Source organism: Pleurodeles waltl, chromosome 3_1, assembly GCF_031143425.1.
Source record: "Pleurodeles waltl isolate 20211129_DDA chromosome 3_1, aPleWal1.hap1.20221129, whole genome shotgun sequence".
Taxonomy (NCBI): Eukaryota; Metazoa; Chordata; class Amphibia; order Caudata; family Salamandridae; genus Pleurodeles; species Pleurodeles waltl.
This window is the reverse complement of record NC_090440.1, coordinates 1,282,110,430-1,282,137,926: the sequence shown is the minus strand read 5'-3', so window position 1 is coordinate 1,282,137,926 and position 27,497 is coordinate 1,282,110,430. Positions and strand designations below refer to the sequence as shown.

The window sequence follows — 27,497 nt, the reverse complement described above, 5'->3', positions numbered from 1 at the left end:
GGGAGGTTCCGGAATTAAGAGGAATCAAATTATCAGATTTGCTAACAGTGAAATTTTGACCAATAGACAATCGGCAACAAACCAAGTTAACACTAACAACAAGGAAATCAACTAAAATTATGGATCTGATCTGTACATTCACTCCATCATTTGAAACCTCGAGAACACTTTAAAAAGACAACCACCCAAATATCCATACCCCCCTGTTACAAAGGATGCGGTCACCCGTGCCTTTATCTACATAGAAAGACCCCAAATCAGTTTTGCGGGAAGCAAGAAGTTCCACACCCGAACCGTTAGTAAGAATGTCTCTATCTCCAGCCAAAGATGGGCACAGACAGGCCCAGCAGAATTCCAAGGCAGAAGTCATGCAGGACTGGACCTGGATACCAAAAATCTTGGATTCCTGCTGATCCAGATGTCGCCATGCGGCAAAAAAGAGGATAGTCTTTCCACCGTCTCAACATGGCCAACAGGAAAACAAGAGCATATTAACATTTGCTCGTAGAACGTCCACGGTTTTTGTTGCATGACGAGACAATATAATTCTTTCAAAAATTTGACGTAATTTTACTACAAAAAACATGGCCCATAACGTCAAAACCCTCAGTAGGCTTTCAGGAGTACCAAATACCAGCAGAAATGATCTCAAACTATGGTCATCCAAGGGGAGGCATGTCCATTTCCATTTCAACAAAGTATAAGTGGTCATCGAAAGAAATCGATTCAGGCGTAAACTGGATCCAAGACATAAAATTTGAAAGTCAAATGGAAGCAGCAGTGAGCCCAAGCCTGCTTATAATAAACATATATCTTCACCCTGAAAGGGCAAGAAAGCAAGATAGAACAGCGACACTCATGCACCTAGTAAAGCTGCTGCAAAATTTGAATCAGAATGAGCTAATGTTTCTCTCTGGGGATTTTAACATCAATCTGGTTGGGAACGTCTTGAAAAATGGGAAGACTCAAGCGGTACTCTCAGCTGCCAAACTGTAGAAACAACTGGGAGCTCAAGGGCTCACGATTCTGAAGGGCAAATCACATGAAGGCAGCCCTGCAGCACTAACTTATTTAAGCGGAAAGCAGCAATCAACAATAGATTATACTCTTGTAAGTGAGGAAACACTGCCTTTGGCGAGCTATTTTTAAAAAATTCACCCACGTCACAAAAGCAACCACATTTCACAAGTTCTAAAATGTAATCTAAAATAGCATTAAACTTGCAAAACAGTCGCGTTGATCCAAAGACCGGAAAGCCACAACCTAAACAGATTAGGATGGTGAGGAGACAATATAGACCAACTTATAGATATGGTCTATGGGCACAGAAATAAACACGGGGAATATAAGAGGATCAGTGCCTCCAGTTATGGTCTGCTCTAATAAAGGTCCTACAAATAAACTTCCCAGCAAAATAGGTCCAACATAGGAAGTTCTAGGGAACTAAGAACAAGAAGCCAAGAGGCAGCAAACCTTGGTTCAACAGGCAAATGTGCAAAAGCTAACAGAAAATTGCTAGAGTGATAAGAAGGTTAACAACAAATGTAAAGAAAGGCAACAAAATTGAAACAACGTATTTGCTCTCAACAAGGGAGGATTTTTATTTATTTTTAAACTGCCGGCTGGCAAAAAGCTGATACATTGAGAAGCTGTGGGTAAAAGTGCTTTGGTCTAGAAAACATCCCAAAAGTAGAATCTTCTGGGGAATAATTATCAACTTAACGAAGGGTCAGGCTGTCACCAAAAAGCAGGGATTGCAGAGGAAGCCTGGACAGTGTACGTGAGAGATATGTATACCTCACCCAGCACCAGAGGTGAACACTGGAGAAAATCGACACCTGCAGACCCAGGAGATCATAAGCTCACAAGGACCAGCAGTCACAGAGAGACTAACAGATACAACACAGGTAGAGGGGACCATAAAAAACTGACGATAGAGGGAGCAGCTGGACACAACAGTCTACCCAATGCACTGTTTACGCATCACCCAGCTTTTTGAGCAACGTGGGTAGTCTCTGACCTCTCTGACCACATCTACTCTTGGAATATCGTTCCAACGTCTTGGAAGGGGATCATTTTCCACCCAATATATAAAAACAGCAGCCACACCTCACCAGAAAAATATAGGCTAATAGCCTTAACAGACGTGGAAGCCAAACTGTATGCATCCTGCATTTTACAAGATCTTTTAGCCTGGCCAGGGAAGAAATGTCTTGTACCTAAAAACCAAAAAGGATTAAGGCTGGCATGGGAACAGTAACCAACTTGGTAACTTTGGACATATTGACAGAAAATGCTATGAGGAAACAAACTAGGCTGTTTGACTGTTTCATTGACCTCAAATCAGCATTAGATTGAGTACCGCTTGACCACCTTTGGGGAAAACTGGACGCATGGGACATGCCAGGGAAAATGCTCAATGTAATCAGTGCCCTATACAGTGATAGGTGGGCCGAGGTGAAAATTGGTGGCAGCAGCAGAGCTACCTCAAAATTTTGAACCAGAACTGGCCTGAAACAAGGCTGCGTCCAGGACCCGTACCTATTTAATTTATATTTAGCCTATCTGAACACCTACCCGATAGAAGTAGACTACCAACCTCCCATCTTGGCCAAAGAAAAGATAGTGTGCCTGCAGCACACAGACAACAGTCATAATTCAAACTCCACTTGGCCTACAAAGACTGATCAATGGCCTCTTCAGTTATATTGAGCAGCAAGGACTAGAGCTAAATTTGCGGAAAACAAAAGTAGTGTGGCTAGTAGACTCCAAATACAAGGCATACATGTGATTTATTAAAGGGCAGCAGGTTGAGACAAATATCTGGGAGTCATCGTGGATCGGCCACAGTTCACCAACCACCCCATTTCACTACTGGCAAAATCTCAGTCTTTAATATTTGCCTTTAAGCTTTTGAAAAAGAAATTGTGCGGTTCATCATACAGCCATCTATTTACAGTGATGGCGGCTCAATTCCTACTTTCTTTGACGTATGGCCTCGAAATATGGCATGATAAGGAAATCACCATCTTAAATTAGCTGCAAACAAAGGCCTACAAAGCAGTTTTTTGTTGCTCCAAAGTTTCTTCCCCCATTCAGGTACGTCTGGAATTTGGCCTCCAATATCAGAAATTCCAACAATGAAACTCCTTTGTGAAACTGTGCTGGAAACTTTGCGCCGCTGAAAGTGGAACCTTGAACAGTTTATGTTGGCTCGAGATAAAATCCCAAATGGAGAAAAAACAAGCCAACTACTGGGGCGCTTACCTAGAGAAAGCTCTTGTAGAACTAGAGCTACAAGAAGCATGGGTCAGCAAGATGGGACACACCTCATTTGTTAAGATTTGCCACCTCACATCAAAGCAGCAGTCATTCATATTAGATAGGAACATCCTCGTAAAGCGGAGACACGCATGGGCTGTGCTGAATTCTTATTCCAATTTGAAACCACAAGCATATATTGCCAAACACTTGCATCAAGCTGCAAAACAGCAATTCATGCTCATCAAATTCAGCTTTTTTTTACTCCAAGGACCTTCTCCCATAATGGAAGGGCGCGAATACACAGCTAAACTGCCGCTTATGTGGCTACAAGCTTGAATCACTCAGCCACCTAATGTGCATGTGCCCAAGAGTCTTGGATTACAGGAAGGTACTACTTAAACCAACATTCTTGGTGTTGAACATACATACTTGTAGGAAAGCAGTTATAACCTGGCTGGCCGGCACGTCAATCTCATTGGTGTGCAGAAGAGCAACATTTTTACCACAGTAAATACCCTACTCCAAAATGCTCCCTAGCAGTCGGGAAGGTGATCAGGGTTCTAATGAAAACCAAAGCCTTATGGACTGGCTGCTTTTCAGTACATCGTCAGAAACACATCTCATAGGTATGTGTACAGTCAATACAAATAAAGATGTAGGACCAGAAACTAAGAGTCAGCACTCGTCGGCTCACAAAGAATGTCAATAACTCAGGTCTTAATGCATTAGTTAATTTTAATGGCTCCTCCACACAATAGTTCTGCAATTTTATTGAACATGCACCTCAAGTTTTAAACGGAGATTTCAAGCTCATTCTTGATTTTCACTACATGCATTTTATGGTGGGTCATAAAAGGTGGTTTCAAGCTTATCTATGTTTGATCAATGCCCTTTTTGGTTGAAAACAACCAATACTTCTCTTAAATCATGATTTCTAAGTTGTTTGTGTTTAATCTATGCACTTTTATGGATAAAAAGGTGATTTTGTTTGTTTGTTCATGTTTAATGTATGTACTTTATGATGGAAGCAACAGAATAAAGTTATATTGACTAACAACGAGGATTTGATTTTACAAGTTAACAATCAGAATGCCTTAGAATGGGAAAATTGAATTCCAAAGGTTTTTGCTTTTTAGTTAGGTTTGTTTAAAACATTTATTCACAAGATAATTTTTAAAAAGAAAATGCCATACCTCAAGTCAATAAGGTAAGGAGCATTTCCATGTCTATGCCATCAGTATTAAAGGGAGAGTTAGGCATACTATGTAAGAAGAACATAAATAGAAGAAACAGTCGTCAGAGTGGTTATCACCTGAGGTTGCAGTCCACAAGTCTAATAGAAAAAAAAAAGGCTATTTGTAGATTTGAGACATCTAAATGATGCTGTTTCGGTGGATCACCATCCATTACCTAAAACTGGATAAATGTTTTCAATGGTAAATGGTGCCACTGTTTTCCACTTTAGATCTCTCCAGTGCATACCACCAATTGCTTTACATGATGAAATTAAACATTCTATTTCCTTTATACCACCAGAGGGAGCATATTGCTATAAAACAATATATGTGGTGTTTCAAAGGCTTATGCATGATCTATATATAAGAAAGAAAAAATGTGTTATACTTTCAAGGCAGCATTTTTGTATTCACCAAAACAAATAAGGAACATACTTTTGGGAAACCATGTTTTAACATGACCAAAGAAAAATCCATATCTGAAATCGATTCAATAAATTATCTAGGAAACAACATCAGCAAACAGGAAATTGTACCATAACGTAGTTTAGCCAAGGACATTGAAGAAATTGTTGAATCTAGAGATAAAGATCAACTCAGGTCATTGTCCCTAAACCCAGAAGTACAATTCGATTTATTGGATGTGGATCCCCATAGTATCTTCATTGTGACTCCAGTGCTCATTCCCTGTAGGCTCTTGTCCATGTCAACCTTATGGGTAACTTAACTAATAATAGAGGTACTACAAAAAGCTTTTCAAACTGTGCTTTGGACAATGGTGCCACAGATTCACCTGTGCACAGTTCACTCGCTGTGTCAGCTCTTTTCTTGGGGGGGGATGGTACGGGGGTTTAGGAGGCAGGTGGAGAAGGGAGTCTTTCTGTGTACCAAAGGTATGCCCATGCTCTGTCATGTTTTTTCTCTAGGGTAGGTTTCAAAGCAAGTGTGAATGATAATGTGAGGAGGACAAGACTGTACAGCACATCACAGGCCTGCAGAAACAGGATGGCTCAACCAAGACTTGCTCAAGGGAAACCTTCAGAACTGTGGTGTTGGCAAAATGTATATCAAAATATCTGCATGATATATACCTCCAACATGAACGTGCTCGGAAAAAGCCACCTTGGGCTTGATGGATTTTGCCTGGACAACAATAAGAAGGGGTCATACATGATATTCACCATTTGGCAAAGGCCCAGGTGCTTGGCTTTCATCACTGTCTTCAAAAGTTACACATGGATAGTCATCAGAACTCAGGTGCACAAAGCATACCAGATATCATGGTTTGGTAGAGTCAGGCATGAAGGTGTATAAGGAATGGCTGAACAACAAACTCCTCATTCATGTTGAATTGTGAAATATTTTTTGTGACAAAGGATGAGTCCTCATGACCACCTAATACTGGTGTAATACTGTGATTGCTTCTAAAAGGCTTGCATCTCCTATGTGCTTGGCCAACATTATGGCTATCACGAAATAGGTTTTCCATAAATGAAGCTTCTGATCACACCAAGTTTATGTTTGAATACGTTTTTGTGTAAGCCTGGCCTGAAAAAAAGTGAGGTTTCAAGAGACTTGAGTGATTTAAAGAAAACAGATGAATCAGGCCCATGAGCGTACTTGGCAAAAGACTTTCCAGGATAATTTTATTCCGCAAGAGTTATCTTGCAAGCACCCACTGGAGCCCCAGTTTCAACCATATGATTTGATGTAAAAAATAATTATTCAACCAGTAAACATGTTAGCTGGTCTCCTTTGCAAGCACCATATAGTAGAATCTCAGCAATCTGTCCTTCTATTGATCTCTCAAGGAACACTTCCAAGAAGCCAGATTCTCTGCAGAGAGACCCAGCTGTGCTAAGACTATATCACAAGAACCATACACACAAGCTGAATTGAGCAGTTGGTGTCACCCTGCAGTAGATTGTGCAAATCCAAGAACCAGACTTGGAAAGGCAAAGCAAGAGCCACTAGAATCACTCATCGTAACCTAACCCTGAGCTTCTCAAGCCACAGAAGGCATGTATGGACACCCTGATGCAGCATGTCACAAAGCCACACCATAGAGATGTAGGACTACATACATCCATGAGGACAATTTACAGAAAAATCTGTTGTTCTACAGAGGAGCAACACCCACTGTGGCTGGATGGCCACAAGGCCTTAAAAAGGAGGACTACCATTTCATGGATAATTTTACAATTGTGGAGGAAGTGAAGACAACTGCACAGGTTGGCCCATCTGTTACTGTCGATTTCTGCAGGGCAGGAAATTAAGAAGACTAGGCCTTGCTCTAAAGCTACTCAGTGCTGTGATGTTCACCTCTAATCCAAACACGTCTCTATGGTAGAACCAAACAGTTGTTTGAATGAACACCCTTGGAGATTTCTTTCCCACACCCCACCTGTATTTTTTTTTTTTTTTTTTTTGTTTTAGCATTTATTTTTATGATTACTGTAAACAAAAAATTATTTTTAGGGAAAAAACGAAATTTTATTATAAAGTATATGAGAGCAACATTTCAATTATCATGAAACAATAAGATAAAGTATTAAAAAAAAACTTTAGTAGCAACTGTAGTTCATAAAAGGTTGTAGCTATGCACTTTCCAACTTAACACCTTCTCAAATGTGTACTGTGCATACAGACTCATTTAATCGAGCCTTAAGCATTCCCTTCTGCCATTATCAAGAGATGGTGAACAGGGAGATTTACAATGTTTGGTAATAACAGAACTTTCTCCTAATACTGATATCAATTTGAACATTCGTGCAACTCTCCACAAGCGGGCAATATGTTTAGCCCAGTAATCCAACTACGGGATCTGGGGGGAAATTCTCGTCCCATTTTTGACTTGAGCATCTAAAAATGCAAACCAAAAGTTTGAGATGAGTTCAAACCATATGCTGTTAATCTTCAACAGTATCAACTTGACAACCTGTGGAACACTAGATCATATAATTGCAAATTCCCCCATTTTTTAGCTATATTATAATGGACTCCCACAGGAATAAAAAAAAAAAACCTTCTGTACATGTCTATACTAAAACTCTATACCCCCAATGAATATTATTAAGGAGCAATTCTACCAAGTCACAGAATCCCTCATTTTTATTAAATTTGAATTCAGACTACCATAAGATTTGATCATTTGTGTAAATGACAGCCCAAACCGGCTTATAAGCTCAATTATTAGCTCATAGGCTCATCTCTAGTTTTTACACAGACATTTGAGGTATGGGCAATGCCAAAATTTCACCACCTGTCAACAGAACGTTTTTTGAGGTAAGAATAGCAAGTCAGCTGGTCTTCCATTCGTTTCCCAATTAATTTAATACAGTAGGCAGCAAAAGCTGAAAAATAATATAATTTATGTTTGGGAGTGATATTGTGCTTATTTTGCCACGTGAACTGTGAGAATGAACTGTCAAACTACTGAAAAAGGTTTTTTTTTTGCTTTTTTTTTTTGTTGCTTTTTTTTTTTTTAGAGATTGTGGACTTTTTAAATTGAAGCTACCAATCATTTACAAAACAGGGTCACAACCCAGCCTTTCTAATGCCTATTTACTGCTTTCAACGCAATATATAATTCAAAGGTCAGCATAATTTGTATTGATAATAATTCTGAATTATCTTTAGCGGTTCTGCAAATAGCCAACAGGTATAATAAAGAGCAAAACCTCAGTGGACGCACTGAACAGAGATCCCTAAACTTTGATGGTTAATTCTGTATCCACCTAATGTTGAAGACTGAATTATCTGATCTAATGTACGTTAGGTTTTTGCCTGGTCTACCTTCAAGAATAATACACTGCCATCACCAAATAAAATCGATGACAGGAACTATCTAGACAATGAGTTGAAATGGTGATGGCTACTGGCTCTATAAACAAAACAAGCACATTTGTGGGATGGGACATTCTTGTTTAGTACTTCTGGCAATTTTTATGGTAGCTGCTATGATTGAATTAACCACGATAGAGGCTTTTGAGTTGCCAAAGAGGCAAGCCAAGAACCTTGTAACCTGGGAAGGAATACGGAATACATTCAGAATGATTAATAAGGTTACCCAGCTCACAAGGTCAAAGGCATTCTCAGTGTTCAATAGTTTAACTGCCACCAGGTTCTGCTTCTTTGAAAAAAAGAGTTAAGGACGTAATTGAATAATTGATAAACAGCCAATGTCTGGGAACAGAGATATTCTTAACCCTGTCTGCTATTACAGCAACCTGCATGGCGATCCTTGTTTTGAATGCTTTCTTAACAAGTTGGTAGTCACTGCTTAACAAGGTTAATGGTGAGCAGGAAAGCGCATCTTCTGCTTGCTTCCTCAGTTTCAGAATGCAGGCCACAATGCCAAAATGGAACGAAGTTTGAATACTGCCTTCGTCAGCAATCTATTAAGTGGCTTAGATAAGGACATGATATGTCTGAAAATGTTTTATAAAAAAACTCAGCAGGGTTTCCATTTTCTCCGCAGGCTTTCCCACTGGGAAATTCTGGTAATAATTCCATTTCATACTTAGAAGAGCATTTCTGCTACATTCATTTTCAATGTCTGAGGAAAGGGGACTGTGTTACAAACCAGTCTACTACTTCCTTGGCCATGGAAGTTTCTGCCTGGTAGATGTTTTTGTAAAGGTCCAAGAATATTATATGACTCTTATGCGTCAGTTGTCACTGCTTTACTCAAATAAATAGGTATTTTTAATGTATTCTTGTAACTTTTTTTGCTGACCAAAGTAACAATTTTTTCAGTGGATTCTTCCTCTTGATATCACTGTTGAGATAAAGTGGCACCTTAGTCACCTGATCTTTGTAGCAAACATTTCAAAGCACTCTTTGCGGCTTCCCAGCTTCCTACCTGTAGGGCAGAAAGAATACAGGTATTCTGAGCACATATGGTGCACCCTCCTATGCTCAAAAATGTTTTTTTTTGTTTTTTGTTTTTTTTACTTTTACTTTTGAGAACTCAAGGTACTTTGATACAATTCTACCTCGAACAGTTGATATAAAACCATTCCAAAGTGTTGAAAAAAGATGCTGTCCTGTTATTCTGAAAACTGTTCGTCCTTTAGCAGTTAATTAATCTATCTCCTGTAATTCTGAGGACTTGTTAAAAATGAGACTAGTTCTTTTTTAAGTGCTGCATGATTTGAAAAGATGTTTGGAAATAAATAACATTAAAAAAAAAAAAAAAAAAAAAAAAAAAAACAGTCCCAGCAGTGGACGTGAATCGCAAAAATGTACAGGTAAATTCCTTGACTTTGGGGTAAACTGGTCACCAAGGTTTGATGAAATCCAATGTTTTTAATGCTAGTTATCAAGCTGAAAACTTTGGGGTTGATCTGCTTTCTATTCACAGTTGGAGTATCTAAAGTTAGTCTCCAAAAATTATTAATTCACTATTTAGCAGTATAGTTAAAGAAGAAAATCGTTTAAAAGCTGTAGAACGCTCTTGATTAGGCTTAACAGTTAACCAAAGTATAACATTTTGAGGTCATCGAACAAATCACCCACGCATCAGCACCATTTACTATCTGATTCCAAGGTTAAATTCTTTACTTCCAAGTGCTTAGAAAACCATATAGCAACCCCTTTGAGTGTGGCCTCAGACAGGAAGATCTTATGGCCTCCCCATTACAGATCTCCCAAATAAGGTAACAGAAGGATTTGGATTTAAAATCACCCCAGCCCCAGATGCCTTCTAATGGTGTCATACAACCCACTGACATTGTATAAAATTACTTTAAGGTAATTCACTTGTGACGAGGAAAAACACTGGCCTGAGTAATATAATGGATAACAAACAGCCAAACACAAACACACAGGATTCTCTGATCATTTAAACTTTTGTATAGGAATTTGTGCATTTCTATTGTCCCCGTGGTCTACTGCTCAAACCCACCCCCATCCTGTTATGGGGGCCATAGCCTGCTGCTGACCCCCTAAAACCTACTCAATCCTGGTGCCGTGGTTTGCATTGTACGCCAAGTGACTGATACCCGAAGAAAAATGTAAAAAAAATAAAAATAAATTAGAATTTCCACTTTTGCCTTTTGAAAAATGTGATTTAATGTTAGCAACACACATAACCCCATTTGAATATTAATTTAAAGGCTGCTCTGCCATAGTCACTACAGATGTCATGGTACTTCTGCTATTAATGATAATGGATGAACTGCGTTTCTTGGGTCCCTCTTTTGCCATGTTTGATAGCTGCCCCAACGTATTTGGACAAGTCCCTTGACTAAACATCAGCACTGTTGCACTTGACGCGTAATTCTGCCCACAGCATAGGGCCATGTAAGGCTGTATCAGTGCGACGGCACTGTGGGATGTACGGAAGCATCAGGATTTACTGCCTTTGCATTTCATACTGGCTCATGATAAATCATGACAGGGTGCATGCACTATTGCACTTTACTCGTTATTTTGCATGTAGCTGTGTTATGAAATGATTATTCGCAAAACGCTTTTTCTAAATTATTCTGAGACTGAGTATTTTGATGTTTATGGTTTTTAATGACTAAAACGATGTATTACTACTCCCGCTATTAATAATGCTTTGCTGAGTCTCCACAGACATGCCAGAAAAGATCTGAAAGGAAAATATTTCTCTACTTTAAACGATTTGGTAAAATAGTTTGGAAATACAAGTGAAGGTTAGAGAGCGAAAATGCAAACTGACGTGACACACTAAAATAAGGAAAAACAACTTCCTAAACTGATGAGATTAGAAAACACCTCGCATGAGTCTGATCCCAACAAACTATGTCAGAGCTGTAAGACCTGTTCTCATAATATACCTGTTTGCTTCGGATCGAAGAGACTTCTTTTGTTGAAACTGAATTCACTATTTTGTTACGGATTTATTTTCTGAACTGCCCAATTCGACAATCTACCAGCAAAGTGTTCTTGTTTTGCCTTGATGTGCTGCTGTATTTGTACATTCAGAAGGGAGATGATCGCTTCTCGTGAGTTTTGAATGTCTTGCCTTCTTTAATATTGTATTCAGCATCTGAAAAAGCATTGTGTGGCCTGCCTCATGTACTGAGGCTGAACTTACTATTGAAGTAAAGCTTCTCTACATAACTCACTGGTCTTGTTATGGGACTCTTGCTAGCTACAAACATTGCTTGAGAGGCAGTAACGTGAACACATCTTGATGTACACGTGCCTATTTCCTTTGTTATTCCCTTCAGATTAGGCTTCTTTGATGCACCTAAAACAGCATACACCATTTCAACCTATTGCAGACTAGTCAGAGTGGTATGGGGCCCTCATGAACACTTCTCTTTCTCTTTAGACTCGTCAGTCCTTCCACTTTCAGAATACAGGGAAGAAAGAAATCTGTCTGGTTTTAACTCGACCTTATACAGAATGTGTAGCTTTGCATTGAGTACCTTCCTAATTTTCCAACTTTTTTTCTGATCTAAGTTCCTTCCCTGCAGACCTCTCCCTAGGCTCGGTATCAAGGGAAAGGGTGTGGTGTTTCCTTGAGGGGCACAGCAAATAATCAAGTTTGCAGACTCTCCTTATGCAAACTATCTTTAGGGGCCTTCACTATGTCTGCATCACTTGTTTCCGTCAATTCTTCTCTGTCACTGTGGAGCGAACAGTCTGTACCAATAATCTACCTGTTCACCTCAATGAGCTGCATATTCACCCAGTAGTTCAAATCAGAGCACATCACGCTCTTTTGAGGGGGTAAAGAAGCATAGCTTGGAAGACTAATGAGCTGTTCTCCCATACCATTGAAGGTAATGAAAATAAAATCTGGGCTGAAAGTAGCAAGATCATAAGAGTTATTATGCATCTACCCTTGAGTTGTGGAAATCACTAATCAGCTGGTCTTGACATTGGTGTTAATGATGGCTATGACTTTTGATGCAGTATTTTCAGATACCTGATCCCTTACTTTTCAAGTTTTCATAGAACCTTTCTGAACTTCTTGGCGCTTTAACTATGAAGATCGACTCAAAGTTTGAAAGTTTGCTTCTCGAGAAAGATTGTTTACACTGAATACACTGCTCTGAATGACTACCTCAACAGCAGCTACATTTTCAACTTTCAGACTAAAGACACAGGAGAAAAGAGGAGAACAGATATCAATGTCCTGCACTGGCAGTGTTAGTTTTGTATCATTAAGCAAATGTCCTCCCTCTAGATCCATCCAGTCCTGTCAGCTGTTGAGAATAGTCCTTCCATACATTCACTGACTGTCACCTGGGCCCTGTGATTGTAGTGTCGACAAAGCATTCCTAAAAGAGAACTGGCCCACCTGATACAGCACCAGGAAGGGGACATGGGGCACTGAAGTTGTCTGTTCTCTCTAAAAAGTAACGTCTTCAAATGCTAGTTATTGTCTTAGGAAAAGGGGAACGGCTCAATTTTAGGACCCAGAACACAAGGATGACAGAGTGATGAAATATGTGAAGTAGTACCTTCACAGGCTGGAACACCGGAAGTAGTTTTGTTAGGGTCACTTGAATGGCGCTAAGAAATTTGCTGTGACAATGTCAGCTTTATTCTGTTGTAGATTTTGTTAGTTGATTAAACATGCATTTCGTTAGCATGCAGAACTGTTTTTCCGAAGTAAATAAATTACATCAGTGCACTGATAATTGGTTTTATTTTTTTATTTTTTTAAGTGATCATTTTTTTAATGTGAATTTAGGAACATTCATACTTTCCCTACCTCAGCAACAATACCAATAGTGACCTAAGAGGCAAGTCATGTGCGAGGTGACCCTTTGGGTGGCCTTGGTTCCTATCATTCACACACTTTATAGCTTATTAAATCAAATACATGAGAGTTTAGTACAGCGTGCATCCTGAAGTCCTATATTTCGAGTCCTATTATATGTGGTAATGGAGGGAGAGTGGAATAAAACAATTGCCTAGGGTCACACATTTTGGGAAAGTTGGGAAGCTGGGATTAGTCCCAGGTTTTCTGGGTTTACACTGTGCAATGCAGCCAATACATGTATATGCTTTACTTCCCTCCCCTTGGCCATGACTGCATGGTAACCATTTGTCGGACTGCAGGTTTCCTTGAACTCTGGAACCTGTTTGGTTTCTAGGAGGTATCTATGTGCAAATCTATAAAGGTGACTGCATATTGTTAAACGGCTTGAGTGATTACCCATTCCTGAAGACCAAAATTGAGTTGTATGGAATGGTCCAAAAGACTGGCACCTGGATCATAACACATTATGCTGTTTGACACAGGAAGACTGGTGCGGAAGGTTCGTCTTCGGGAATTGGAAGCAGCACCCTATGGTCAGTAGGAGTGGTGATGGAAGCAGACTTATTGGCTTTCTAGCCTTTTGCACCCCACTAAAAGGATCCAAGAAGAAGACTGAGCAGAGGGTGAGGACAGCATTGAGGTAAAGCCTGCACTCTAGACTCAGAGCTGGTTCCTCCAAAGCCAGGATCAGCTGGATAGGGTAGTTGTGCCACATACTTGTGGATTCAGTGTGCCTTCGGAAATTCCAAAAGCACTGCGCAAATTAAGGTTACATAATACCTTTTTAATTTGAAAAACAGAACAGCATACAAGAATGTAGTATATATCAGGCCGTCTCCTTGGGTAAAAATCAAAATGACACTGGTTTGTTGAGAGGTGTGATCTTACTAGAATATTGGCTTAAGATGCTCATCGAAGCAAACTCTTCACTGCATCATGCTAACAACCAAGCTGACTATTCTCTGGCATACTTCACCAAATGGGTTGTTTATTGGAAGTGATTATTGCCAAAGCTCCACAACATAAGAGCTCAATACAAAAAGCCTGGCCCTTCAAAAAAATCTCAGAGAATGACACCAGCAAGTCAATTTTAGTCACAGATATTCACCGTTTTCCAATATATTTCAGTACGGTCGTAGTTCTGGTACTTAAACTTTGAATAATTAAGATGACTTCATCAAAATATGGTATCAATACATGCCCACAAATGCATGAAGACATGACAAAGAACTACAATACTCAGGCTAAGCCATTATCAATTGAGCTACACTTACCAGAAAAATAATCCAATTTTTGTCTCCCCTTCAAAAACCAGCACTCCTGTTGGGGTGAGTCCCAGGTGGTAATCGTTTCCGTCTCGGGCCTGGTAAATAAGGGTTTCATGCATTATTTACATCAATCTTTACACAATGAATTCTTGAAATATTCTTGCTACAACAGACAATCAATGAATAATTTTAGTGCAGTGCATGGTGCTCTAGTGAGGAAGGGACACATTTAACCGTTGTTGCTGCATGGGCCTCATCATATGAACCCAAGCTTCTGTTTTACCACAGGGATCCATCTATGAGCCTCATTCTGCCTGCTTTTTCAAAGAGGCTAGGACGTTTACTGGTACGTTTTTTAAAGGGAAAACAGAGCACAGTCGCATCAATCAACAATACAGAATACACTGAGCCATATGAAAGGGAAACCTTCTGAAACTTTCTATTGCCATATTCGACAGAAGACTCTCCTAAAGGGCACCACGTTTATGCCCTCGCATGGAGTAAGCAGCCTGTACATTTATGCTCCACCAGGATAGGAATAAGGCAAATGCTCCCGGTCTACATTTAACACCAAATACAACAGGGATTATTAATCGCATATCCGATTACTGATTAAAATGAATGAAGACAAAGAAAACTAAACTTTGAGTGGGAGGCTGTCCCAAACACACAAGAGTGAATTTAAAAAAAGTATTGTGGAGGGGACTACTTGTGTGGTCTTAATCGCCGTTTCAACCACTTCAAGCGTACTCACCTTCACTACATGCATGTCCACACCATACATTTCAAGCCATTTGGCTTTGTTCAAATAATTTGTTTCTGCTTCTTCAGGCATCTGTCCTCTGAAAACAAAAAAAAAACGTTTTCTATCTCAAATAAGTCATGTAAGTACTGGCTCAAATTTTGTTTACATTTTGGGTGCCAACCATGCCACATAACTACAATAAACTTGCAAAGCGTACCCAGATGACCATCATCTTAAACTACCTTTTTTCTCTTTTGATAATCAAATGTTAATGTTAAATGTGTCCTTGAATTTGCACACACTGTTTCGCCAAGGAGGTGGAAAGATTATACGTGAACCTAGGTTAGTCTCATACTGCAAAATGTCTGCTCCTTGTAAGTAAATCTTCCTTTGCACCGTGAACCTACTCTAGAATCACATGCTCTACAGTAACTGTATAGAACCGGTATCCCTCCTGTGGATGTGTGTGAAGAGTGAGCAGGAGTTGATAAATGGTGAAACTCTGAATGAGTACTGCCACCCTTAGTGGGACTGAATACGGACACTAAAACCTTCAGTTATTACGTACAGATGACCACGTGGTTTCACATAGAACTGTTAAAGCACGTTCCATATGCATGCTAAAGAAGTACTTTTCTCTGTAGATGAAAATGGCTTGGCTTGTTACACGTGTTGCCTGCCAATGTCTAAGATGATTAGAATGCCTCTACAATCCATACAGTGAATGTAACCTTTGAGACCATCTTACCTAAACCTTGCAAGTCACAGGAAAAACAAAATGCTGCCTTTAACCCAAAAATGGATTCCAGTCCACATAGCAAAACAATTACTATCAACTAACTTCTGTAAGGCTTTCCTGGATTATTTTTTTTAAACACTGATAAATATATAGTTTAATTATTATGAAAAGCCAGAAGCACCTTTAGAACAAATTATGAGGGTGTTCTCATTACCGTTTTATCTTGAATTATCTGTAAAGAAGACTTCTTCAACTGCAAGTACCTGGAATTCACCAACACTGCGTAGACAATTAACAGCTATTGACTGTGAGCTGCTCTGATATTGATTGGTGCACAGGTTAAAAGGAAGCAAAAATGACAATAGCCTTTTTATAATTGTACTCAAATTGTATTTCAGATGTTTGTTTGACAGAGTGCACATCAGCTTATCGCCTTCTTGCGAATGACAAATGGTGAAAAGTTACCTTGCGCTTTTTAAGGTACAGTGGTGGCTTGTAAAATGGATGAGTAGTTGGGTGGGCACGCACATGTTCACACCCACCCATCTACCCACAAGTACTCACATCAGCCCACCCACATTCACATACACACACACACACACACACCCCTATCACATTCACAGGCAAGCACACACACACACCATTCGCAAGCATATATACACCACACACTGCACACATGCACAAATACATACACCACACCTACAATGTTCAATAAGCACTTACTAGGTTGCAACACTGACACAGAACCACTTGGTGGCAACAAGACTCACAAAGGCCTCAGAAGTTGCTGGCGGCTTCGGGGAGGGAAGATGTGTGGAAGATCTTTCTGACTCCTCGTTGTCTGACCTTGTCATGGGTCAGCCAATGAGAGGGGGTCCTTCCCTAACTAGTCAGAGAGTTGCATGGAGTCAATGAGAATTGCTGACCCCGCCCTACTATGTGAGGAAGTGTCACTGATAGTGTGAAGAAATAGGGCAAATTTTACGATATGGTTCTGCAACCTTACCGTGTAATGCACTCAAACTCTTTTAGAACCCTTAGGTTTTGTCTGCCAAACCCTCAGCTCAGTCCTGGGTAGCTGTGGTACTGAGCAATAAGACTTACACGCAGGCACAGGTGTAATTAAGAAATCAACAGCACTCAAAAACTCCAACACCAGTTTATAAAAATAGACTATTTTTTTATAACAATTTAGACATTATAACAAAAAAGATCCACTGGAAGGTTCCCGAGATACTGCTATTATAAGCAAATATAAATCAAAGCTATTTCACTCAACCACGTACAAGCCTTGGCAAAGTCAATGAACTGGACACAAAACCTTTCTCAAGGAAAATTTTGGTAAAAGTCAATGTAGTCGTCAGAAGTACTTAGAGCTACCAACTCCAGAAGGGGGCTAGTCAAGGGGGATCAGCAAGGGCCTCAAGGGCAGTAACATTCTAAGAACAAGCAGTCCGTGGCCCTTTTCCACATTGCAATGGATTAGTAAGGAGTGGTCCTGATGCAAGGGATGAAGGATGCTGAAGATGCTGTGGATGCAACACTGTCAAAAGGGGTCTTCCTGCAGTGATACCTTGGTCCACGGAGATGGTGAGGGTTTCCTGGTAGAAGGGTGAATGTCCCAACAAGGTCCTCTCTGGTCTAGCCAAAGTCCAGTTGCCACTGACTACCAGTCACCAAATGTTGTGATCACAGGCCAATCCATCCTAGATTGGTAACTCACTTGCTGAGGAACCCATGAACTCGGACAGCATTGGGAGGCAGCGCTCTGGGGGTGCTAGAGAGCCCAGCAACAAGATGGCTGCTGTTTAACAGGGCTCTGCTGACCGATGCATGAATCTGATTCCCTGGGCTCGAACCAGCTAACAGACAGGATCTGGCTGTTGTGCTCGCCATGGTCCTCAATCACGGTGTAAACCTCTCTGGTGCACCTCGAAAGCCCCAACACCCACACTGCGGTGGCTTCAACTTCACCCACTCATGACAACATTTACCTCACTGACATCTTGCGCATGACCCAAGCGCCTAGCGCCGAAGGTACATGCATTACGGTGGTGTGGGGTGTGTGGTTGTGCGCAGATTACTGACTGGTCACTTAGGATGTCCTCACCTGAGCTGCCACTGCTGCACATCTACCCCGCACCATATCGGACCATGACCCTATCTTATGTTAGCAAATGATGTAATGGCAAATTTGGCGAGCGTCTGGTTACTCCACTCAGAGTGTACCTGCCCTAGGATTCCAGATCCCCTGTGGTCCCATATTTCTGAGGCCTAGAAAGATTGTTAAAGAACCATGTTTTGAGTTTACTTACAAAAGGCTAAATCTGAAAGTTCCTGCCCCAAGTCAACAGGAAGAGAATTCCAAAATTAGGCGGCCAGAAAACTGAAAGAGCGAGCACCTATTCGCACACTTTCTACTCTCATGATCACAGTGAGAGAAGTTCCCTAAGATCGGAGTCATCTACTAGGATGATAGGGCTAAAGCAAGAAGTGAAGATAGCAGGGGCCTTTCAAATTCAAGATCTGGTGGCAAAAGCATAGGCCTTTAAAAGGAAGTCTTTCCTTTACAGTAAGCCAGTATAGTTTCACCAGAGCTGGCCCAGTTGGAGAAAATCTAGGAATGCTCAGCAACAACCGGGCTGCCGTGTTTTGGACCTTTATGAGCCTCCGTATGCTGCTCTGCTTGTCTCTGAGATACAGCATGTTGCAATAATCCAACCTCAACACCAACAGAGCTTGTCACAAGAGAGTGTGTTGTCGAAGCAGATGCAGGGATTTTTAACTCTGTTTAGGGACTGAAATCAGTCCAAAGTGCCAGGCTACCAAGCAGAAGACCAAATTTAAGGCTGTTTACCTATAACCAGAACCTTGTTTTTTTTCCTCATTAAATTTAAGACAACTATGATCCATCCAGTTTGCTAGCACTAGCAAGCATGAAGTAAAGTTGGCTGCAGAGGTTCCCTCATCCTGTCACGGTGATGATTAATTGAGCATCATCTGCATATAATACAATTTTAAGGTGAAAGCATTCAATGACATCAGCAAAAGGGTGCATACAAAACCTGAATATAGTCAGGCTTAAAGCGGAGCCCTGTGGCACCCCCTGTTGCAGAGATAAGACCTCAGATGAGCATGGCGGTTGAATCATCTGTAAAGTGTGATTTTGCAGAAAGCATGCCAGTCACCTCAAGGCAAGAACTCCAACACTGCACCGCCAGAGTCATTCAAGAAGGAGCCTGTGGGTTACAGCAGCAAATGCTGAACTCAGGTCTAGCATTACCAGAGCAGCCGTCTTTCCCTCATCCACAATGCATCTTAAAGAGACTCTGAGGCGAGTAGCAGTGCAGATTCTGTGCTGAACTGAGCGAAATCCAGGTTGGGTCTCATGCAAAAGCAGTTTGTCTTTAATAAGGTTCATCAGCTGTACATCAACATGTTTTTGCGCTATCTTGGAAAAGAAAGAAAGAAGGGATATAGGCCTAAAGGGCACTGGTTTGGTGGTATCTAATGTAGGTTTCTTCAAGAAAAGTACAATGGTGGCATGTTTTCATTTAGAAGGGAGCTGACCTGAACTAAAGGACCAGTTAAATAGCTCGCACAGTAATGGCAGAATGACTTTCCTACCGCGCTCCAATATCCTCAGCTGGGCTGGGTCTAGAAGTGACCTAGATTTTACTTTAGGCAGAAGGGCTTGTAAATCTATCAAAGATAGACTGTTTATGCTATGTAACCATCTGCAGAGTTGGGGGGTAAAGACCAAATGGCAGGACTTGAGACCTCACTCCCTACTTTAGGGAAGGAAGCATAAATCTTAGAGCTCTTATGTAAGAAAAAAAATGCCCAATTAAATTGCAATTGTTAACTAAGGGGCTAGTAGACTGGGAGACCCGCTCTAAGCAGGACAAAGAATTCACTAGCTGGAAAAAGGTCCCACAACGAATTCTTGGCTTGCTCAACCCTCTAGGCATAAAATTGACAGAACGTGCATCTGATATGTTTGTGATTTTCTTTTAATGACTTAAGGTAGTTAGCTTTATCAGCAGTACAATAGTTCCTACCCCATATACACTTGAGGCATGTACAGGACTTTTTCATAGTCAACAGTTCAGCGCTGAAACATTCCAATGAAGGCTTAGAGTAAGCAGCTTCACAGCTCATTAGGGGAGCAATGCTATCAAGAGCCCCACAAACCCAAGTTTCTACTTCGTGTTGGCTAGGTTGACGCAGTCTTTGAGAAACAGAGGATTGGAACTCAAGGCAGTCGTAAAGGCAGCTAGGGTGACCTTGGACCATTTCCGACTTATTAGGCATCACATTTCTGGCAGCACAGGTGCTGGGGGACCCAGGGGCAATTGCAAGGGGAGAACAAAATGGTCTGACCACTCTACCTGCATGGGGGAAGCAACACCTATACTGGTAAAATTAGCAAAATAGGGTCCAAAATATGACCCTGTTGATGTGTAGACCCCTGGACCAGTTAACTGAACTGCAAAATGGAAAATGTCACTTACCCAGGGTACATCTATTTGTGGCATGTTTCGCTGCAGAATCACATGCTATGCATAAGTCCTGCCATCTAGTGTTGGGCTCGGAGTGTTACAAGTTGTTTTTCTTCGGGGAAGTCTTTTCGAGTCACGGGATCGAGTGACTCCTCTTCGGCTCCACTGCGTATAGGCATCAACTCCATTTTAGATTGTTTTCCCACAGAGGGTAAGGTAGAAGTGATCGAGTGTAAAGAAAAGAGATGTCCATGCAAATGGAATAGAGATATATATACATATGTACAAATGAATGTTTTAACTTAAACAGCTACAGGCTCCCGGGGAGGCGGGAGAGCGGAACATGCCACAAACAAATGTACACTGGGTAAGTGACATTTTCCACTCAATGGCATGTGTAGCTGCAGATACACATGCTATGCATAGACTACAAAGCAGTTTTCCTCCCATAAGCGGTGGTCAGCCTGCAGGAGTTGAAGTTGTTTGAAATAGTGTTCTTAGTACAGTCTGTCCTACTGTGGCTTGTTGTGTTGCTAACTCATCTACACAGTAATGCTTGGTAAATGTATGGGGTGTTGACCAAGTGGCTGCTTTGCAGATTTCTGTCATTGGTATATTTCCTAAAAATGCCATTGTTGCTCCTTTTTTCCTGTTGGAATGTGCTTTTGGTGTTACTAATAGCTGCCTTTTGGCTTTTAGGTAACACGTTTGGATACACCTTACTATCCATCTAGCTTGTCCTTGTTTTGAGATAGGATTACCAGTATGTATTTTTTGGAACACCACAAATAACTGTTTGGTTTTCGTAAATGATTTAGTTCTATCATGTAATACATCATAGCTCTTTTAATGTCTAATGTATGTAGCACTCTTTCTGCTACAGAGTCTGGCTGTGGGAAGAAGACCGGGAGTTCCACTGTTTGTTTGATATGAAACGGTGAAATCACCTTAGGTAGAAATTTGGGGTTTGTCTGAAGTACTACTTTATGTTTGTGTACTTGTATGAACGGTTGCTCAATAGTGAAAGCTTGTATTTCACTAACTCTCCTTAATGAATTAATTGCAACTAGGAATGCTACTTTCCATGTTAGGTACTGAATCTGACATAAATGCATAGGTTCAAATGGTGGACCCCATGAGTCGTGTGAGTACAATATTTCAATTCCATGAATGCACTGGGGGTGTTCTTGGTGGTATGACATGTTTTAGTCCTTCAATGAAGCCTTTGATAACAGGGACTCTAAATAGAAAGGTGCGTGGTATATTTTGCAAATACGCTGAAATAGCAGTGAGATGTATTTTGATGGGCAAAAAGGCTAAATTTGCTTTTTGCAGATGATGCAAGTAACCTACAATGTCTTGTACTGATGGTGAAAGAGGGGCAATCTGTTTGGATTGACAGTAAAACACAAACCTTTTCCATTTGTTTGAAAAATAACACTGCCTGGTAGTGGGTTTTCTAGCCTGTTTAATTACTTCCATACATTATGTTGGAAGATGTAGATATCAAAACTCTAAGACTTCAGGAGCCAAATCGCTAGATTGAGTACTGCTGGATCTGAATGCCTGATCAATTGTCTGTTTTGTGTTAACCGATCTGGTCTGTTGGGCAGTTTGATGTGTGGTACTACTGACAGATCTAACAGTGTCGTGTACCATGGTTGACGTGCCCACGTTGGTGCTATAAGTATGAGTCTGAGTTTGTTTTGCCGCAGTTTGTTGACTAGAAATGGAATTAGCAGGAGAGGGGGGAAAAGCGTAAGCAAATATCCCTGGCCAGTTGATCCATAGAGCATTGCCCTTGGATATAGGGTGTGGGAACCTGGATCCGAAGTTTTGACATTTTGTATTTTCGCTGGTGGCGAATAGGTCTATGTCTGGTGTTCCCCATTGATGAAAGTATCTTTGAAGCACTTGGGGATGAATTTCCCACTCGGGTGTTTGTTGATGATCTCGGCTGAGAACATCTGCTAATTGGTTGTTTATCCCCGGAATATATTGTGCTACAAGGTGAATGTTGTTGTGTATTGCCCAATGCCAAATCTTTTGTGCTAGAAGGGACAGCTGCGATGAGTGGGTCCCTTCTTGTTGTTTAGGTAATACACTGTAGTCATGTTGTCTGTTTTGATCAGAATGTGTTTGTGAACAAGAAGAGGTTGAAAGGCTTTGAGTGCTAGGAATACAGCTAGCAATTCTAGGTGATTTATGTGAAGATGTTTGTGTTTGTTGTCCCATTGTCCTTGAATGTTGTGAATGTTGAGGTGTGCTCCCCATCCAATCATTGATGCATCTGTTGTAAGTGTGGTTTGAGGCACAGGGTCTTGAAATGGCCGTCCTTTGTTTAAATTTGTGGAATTCCACCACTGAAGCGATATGCGTGTTTGGCGGTCTATCAACACTAGATCTTGAAGTTGACCGTGTGTTTGTGACCATTGTTTTGCAAGGCACTGTTGTAAGGGCTGCATGTTTATCTTGCATTTGGGACAATGATGATGCATGATGCCATCATGCCCAACAGTTTCATGACTATGTACTGTTGGTTTGACTGAATTTGTGCCAATACATTGTGGAATGTTTGTATCCTTTGTGGACTCGGGCTTGCAAGTGCTGTTTGCGTATTTAGAGTGGCTCCTAAATACTGTTGAATTTGCGCCGGTTGCATGTGGGATTTTTGGTAGCTTATAGAGAACCCTAGAGTGTGTAGGGTTTGTATTACATAATGTGTATGGTTTTGACACTGTGTATGACTGTTGGATTTTATTAGCCAGTGGTCGAGATATTGAAAGACATGGATGTGTTTCCTTCTTAGGTAGGCTGCAACTACCGCCAGGCATTTTGTAAATACTCTGGGAGCTGTTATCCTGAAGGGTAACACTTTGAACTGGTAATGTTTTCCTTGTATTACAAACCTGAGATATTTTCTGTGCACTGGATGGATGAGTATGTGAAAATATGCCTCCTTGAGGTCTAATGTTGCCATGAAATCTTGTTGTAGCAGTGGGACTACATCCTGTAGTGTTACCATGTGAACGTGTTCTGATAGGATGAAAAGATGGAGAGTTCTGAGATCTAGTACTGGTCTCAAGGTTCCATCTTTTTTGAGAATAAGGAAGTACAGGGAGTAAACCCCTGTTCCTAATTGATGTTGTGGTACAAGCTCTATGGCTTGTTTGAGTAATAGTGACTGTACTTCTTGCAACATGGAGATGTGTTGGGAGGAGAGTTTATGTGGTTTTGGAGGTATATCTGGAGGAATCTGTGCCAATCCTATGCAGTAATCATTGCGGATAATGGATAATACCCAATTGTCTGTTGTAATGGGTAACCAATTTTTGTGAAACATTTGCAGTCTTCCTCCCACAGGTGAAGTGTGATGAGGGAAGATGTGGAGTGAGTCAATGTTTTGTATGTGAGGTTTGTTTTGTTGGCTGATATTTTCCCCTACCTCTGGGGAATTGGCCTTTATAAGTTCCTCTAAACCCACCTCGTTGGTACTGAGGCTGTTAAGATGGTTTGGATTGTGAGGTGGATGCCTCAGATGTTTGTGCTCTAAAACCATCCCTGTATTGAGGCTTTCGAAATTAACCTCTGTATTGTGTAGTATACAGGGCACCCATGGCTTTAGCGGTGTCGGAGTCTTTCTTCATTTTTTCAATGGCCATATCAACTTCAGGGCCAAAAAGCGGTTTCTCATTGAATGGCATGTTAAGAACAGCCTGCTGGATTTCTGGTTTAAACCCTGACGACCGAAGCCATGCATGTTTCCGAATGGTAACAGCAGTATTGATTTCCTAGCTGCTGTGTCTGCTGATTATTGAGCTGACCTAATCTGGTTGTTAGTAATAGCCTGCCCTTCCTCGACTATTTGATGTGCCCTCTTTTGTTGATCTTTGGGGAGATGCTGGATGATATCTTATCTCGTCCCAGTGGGCCCTATCATACCTAGCCAGTAGTACTTGGGAGTTGGCTATTCTCCATGGATTAGCTGCTTGCAATGCTACTCTTTTGCCAGCAGCATCGAATTTCCTGCTCTCCTTGTCTGGTGGTGGGGCATCACCAGATGACCGGGAGTTGGCCCTTTTCCTTGCTGCACTGACAACTACAGAATCAGGAGGTAGTCGTTGGGTAATGAATGCCGGGTCAGAGGGAGGTGGTTTATATTTTTCCTCCACTCTGGGAGTGATGATCCTAGCTATGACTGGCTCTTGAAAAATTTGATGTGCGTGTTTCAACGTGCCTGGAAGCACAGGAACGGACTGATAAGTAGTGTGAGTGGAGGATAATGTATTAAAGAGAAAATCATCCTCAAAAGGCTTGTTGTGCATGGCTATGTTGTGGTATGATGCTGCCCTAGCCGGACCCTGAGTGTATGCACTGCTATCTTCTGGTGGTGATGGTTTGGAAGGATAGCAGTCTGGGCTATTATCGGAAATGGGATCTGGATCATAGAGATCCCATGGGTCGACATTGTTGTGTTGTGAATCGGCAGAGTGTACTGGAGACTGTGCAGGTGTAGGAGTAGTAGGTGGAGAAACAGTCAGGTGAGGAGAATGAGGAGGAGACTGATGAGGTGAAAATTGTGGAGGTGGAGTTTTTTGCTTAGGCCTCTGCACTTTAGCTGGTGGCTGATCAGTGTTCAATTGTCCTTGAAAGGCTAGCTTCCTCTCAGTTTTCAGAGGAGGTGCAGTTAGAATCTTGCCAGTGTCTTTATGAATATGAATTCTGGCCTGCCTTCATCAACTTTCTCCATTTGTGTGAGTTCCACCGAAAATCTATGGCTTTCTTTAAGTTGTTTTGAAAGTCCATGCTCCTCTGTGTAGATGGGTCTTTTCGGCTCCGAAGCCGGTTTTCTCGGGATCGAAAGGCCGGGAGTGGATGTTGGCCTCTGTTCCGAAAGGGATTTTCGAGGCTTCGACTCAATGGGTTGGGGTTTGCCTGTTTCGGAGCCTGTGCTTCGGCTCGAGTCCGAAGGCTTCGGTGGCGTGGCCTTGCTCGGTGCCGAAGTTGTTGCTTGGTCACCGGACGTTTTTTGCGGGTGGAGCCATGGCCTTCTGGCAGTGGCGTTCCAGAGGCCTTGTGTTTGGGCTTGGATTGGACAGGGGCAGGAGCACTCGTGTGCTACCCGCTGTGACCGGTCTGTCGTCCTCGGACTCCTGCTCGGAATCGGACCCTCGGACGGAGACTGCGGTGTGCATAATCTCCTCTTCCTCCACTACGAGACGTTCAGTGCTTCTCAACACCATTTCCAACCTTTACGCTCTTCTGTCTCATTGAGTCTTCTTTGAGCTGAAGGATCTGCAGGCCTTGCAAGTATCCTTTAGATGGTCTGGAGATAGACAGATGTTACAGACGAGATGTTGGTCTGTAGATGGGAACTTGGCATGGCACCGAGGACAAAAGCAAAATGGGGTCGGTCCATGAGGCTAACACGTGGTCGGTCCGATGAGGCCCGAGTTGGGTGCGGGTGCCCCAGAGGGCGAGTAAAGAAGTTGGATCCGCCTGTACCAAAGTGTTGATGTGAGATGATACGCGATCAAAACAATACCGACGAAGTAGAGAGTTTTTAGAACTTTTCCGACTTTAACTACCGGAGCGAAAAGAAACACGTCCAAACCCGATGGCGGAAAGAAAACAATCTAAGATGGAGTCAATGCCAATGCACAATGGAGCCGAAGAGGAGGAGTCACTTTATCCTGTGACTCGAAAAGACTTCTTCGAAGAAAAACAACTTGTAACACTCCGAGATCAAACACTAGATAGCAGGACCTATGCATAGCATGTGTATCTGCAGTATACACCTGCCATCGAACATTCAGATCTTATATAAGGGAGGCTGCCGATCACCAAGTAGCATCTTTAAACTGTAAGTTGAGATCACCTAAAATGAGAAAGTTAGAGTAGCGTATTGCTTAAGCAGAAACAACTTCAGCTAGTGCAGCGGAAAACTGAGTCACTGGGACCAGGAGGATTATAAATCAGGATACCTGCTATGGTGCAGGTCCTGGATGGAAACAGTGAAAAAAGGCGGCTTTGCAGCTAGTGATCTCTGTTACAGATACAATGCAGGGAATATGCTGTTTAAAAATATCCACAATTACCCCTTCCCTTTCAGAAGGTCTATTGCGCATCCTAATAGCATAATCTTGTGGAATGGCCTAGAAAATATCGGGGGCTGACTGGGAAGAAAGAATGCGTCCAGCTGGTGGTCTACCGAGAAATTATAAATCTCCAACATGCTTTTCGGTAAGGAGCAACAGTTCAGAAGGTAGCATCGTGCTATGTGGGCAGAATGGCCTGCACTACTGTCCTTGGGTCACATGGTAGTAAAGTTTGAGAGCGTAAAACCACACTTCATGCACCTTGAGTCATCTTTGGCAAGATCCATAGTATGTTTACAGATTTAAGCAATGGCTGAGGCCAGTAGGCAGATCTAGTTTGTCGTGTAGCGCAAGGTGGAGGATGCTGAACGGGCAAGGGTCCTGACCCTAGCGCCTTCCAGGTACTGATGGGCACAGATGGGTTTGCCTTTGGCACCCCTTTGGAGCGCCCGCTACGTGCATCTGTGCAGCTATCATGATTAAGCAGCCTGCCTACAGAAGGGCGTAGAAACAGTGTGGCAGGATCTGTGAAGACTGGGGGAGGGGGGGTTGGGGAAGGAGGAAAATAAAAGCTGAACGGAGTCCCAAAACGCCACTCCTACCTGGTAGGCTACCCTGCCAGGTGGAGACACCGGGAAAATAAAGTGGAATAACTAAAATAATAATCAAGAAATAAACGTGCAGAAAGAAACCATAAAAACAATTTAAACCAGGGGGGCTGCCCTAAGATGGCTGCCAACCGGAACAGGAGCCAGACCCCTCCCTGTGCCTTTGGCACTACAAGGAAACAAAAAGCAGACACAGAGAAACCAAGCAGAAATTGCGAGACCACTCAGATGCTACTCAAGCTGAAGCCAAACAGCCCACCTTGAGGTGAGGAATCATCTAAGCAGC

The 27,497-nt window shown here is 41.8% G+C and overlaps 1 protein-coding gene across 2 annotated transcripts in view; it reads right to left on the bottom strand.

The window, feature by feature from the left end:
• The window catches only part of EPB41L5 (erythrocyte membrane protein band 4.1 like 5), an 873,454-nt gene that overhangs the window by 523,472 nt on the left and 322,485 nt on the right, over positions 1-27,497 (bottom strand). For both annotated transcript variants that reach the window (XM_069224616.1, XM_069224615.1), the window contains exons 9-10: positions 15,274-15,361; positions 14,526-14,614 (exon numbers count right to left, since the gene is read on the bottom strand). In XM_069224616.1, the coding sequence (XP_069080717.1) occupies positions 14,526-14,614; positions 15,274-15,361 (177 nt within the window). The remainder of the gene's footprint in view (positions 1-14,525; positions 14,615-15,273; positions 15,362-27,497) is intronic.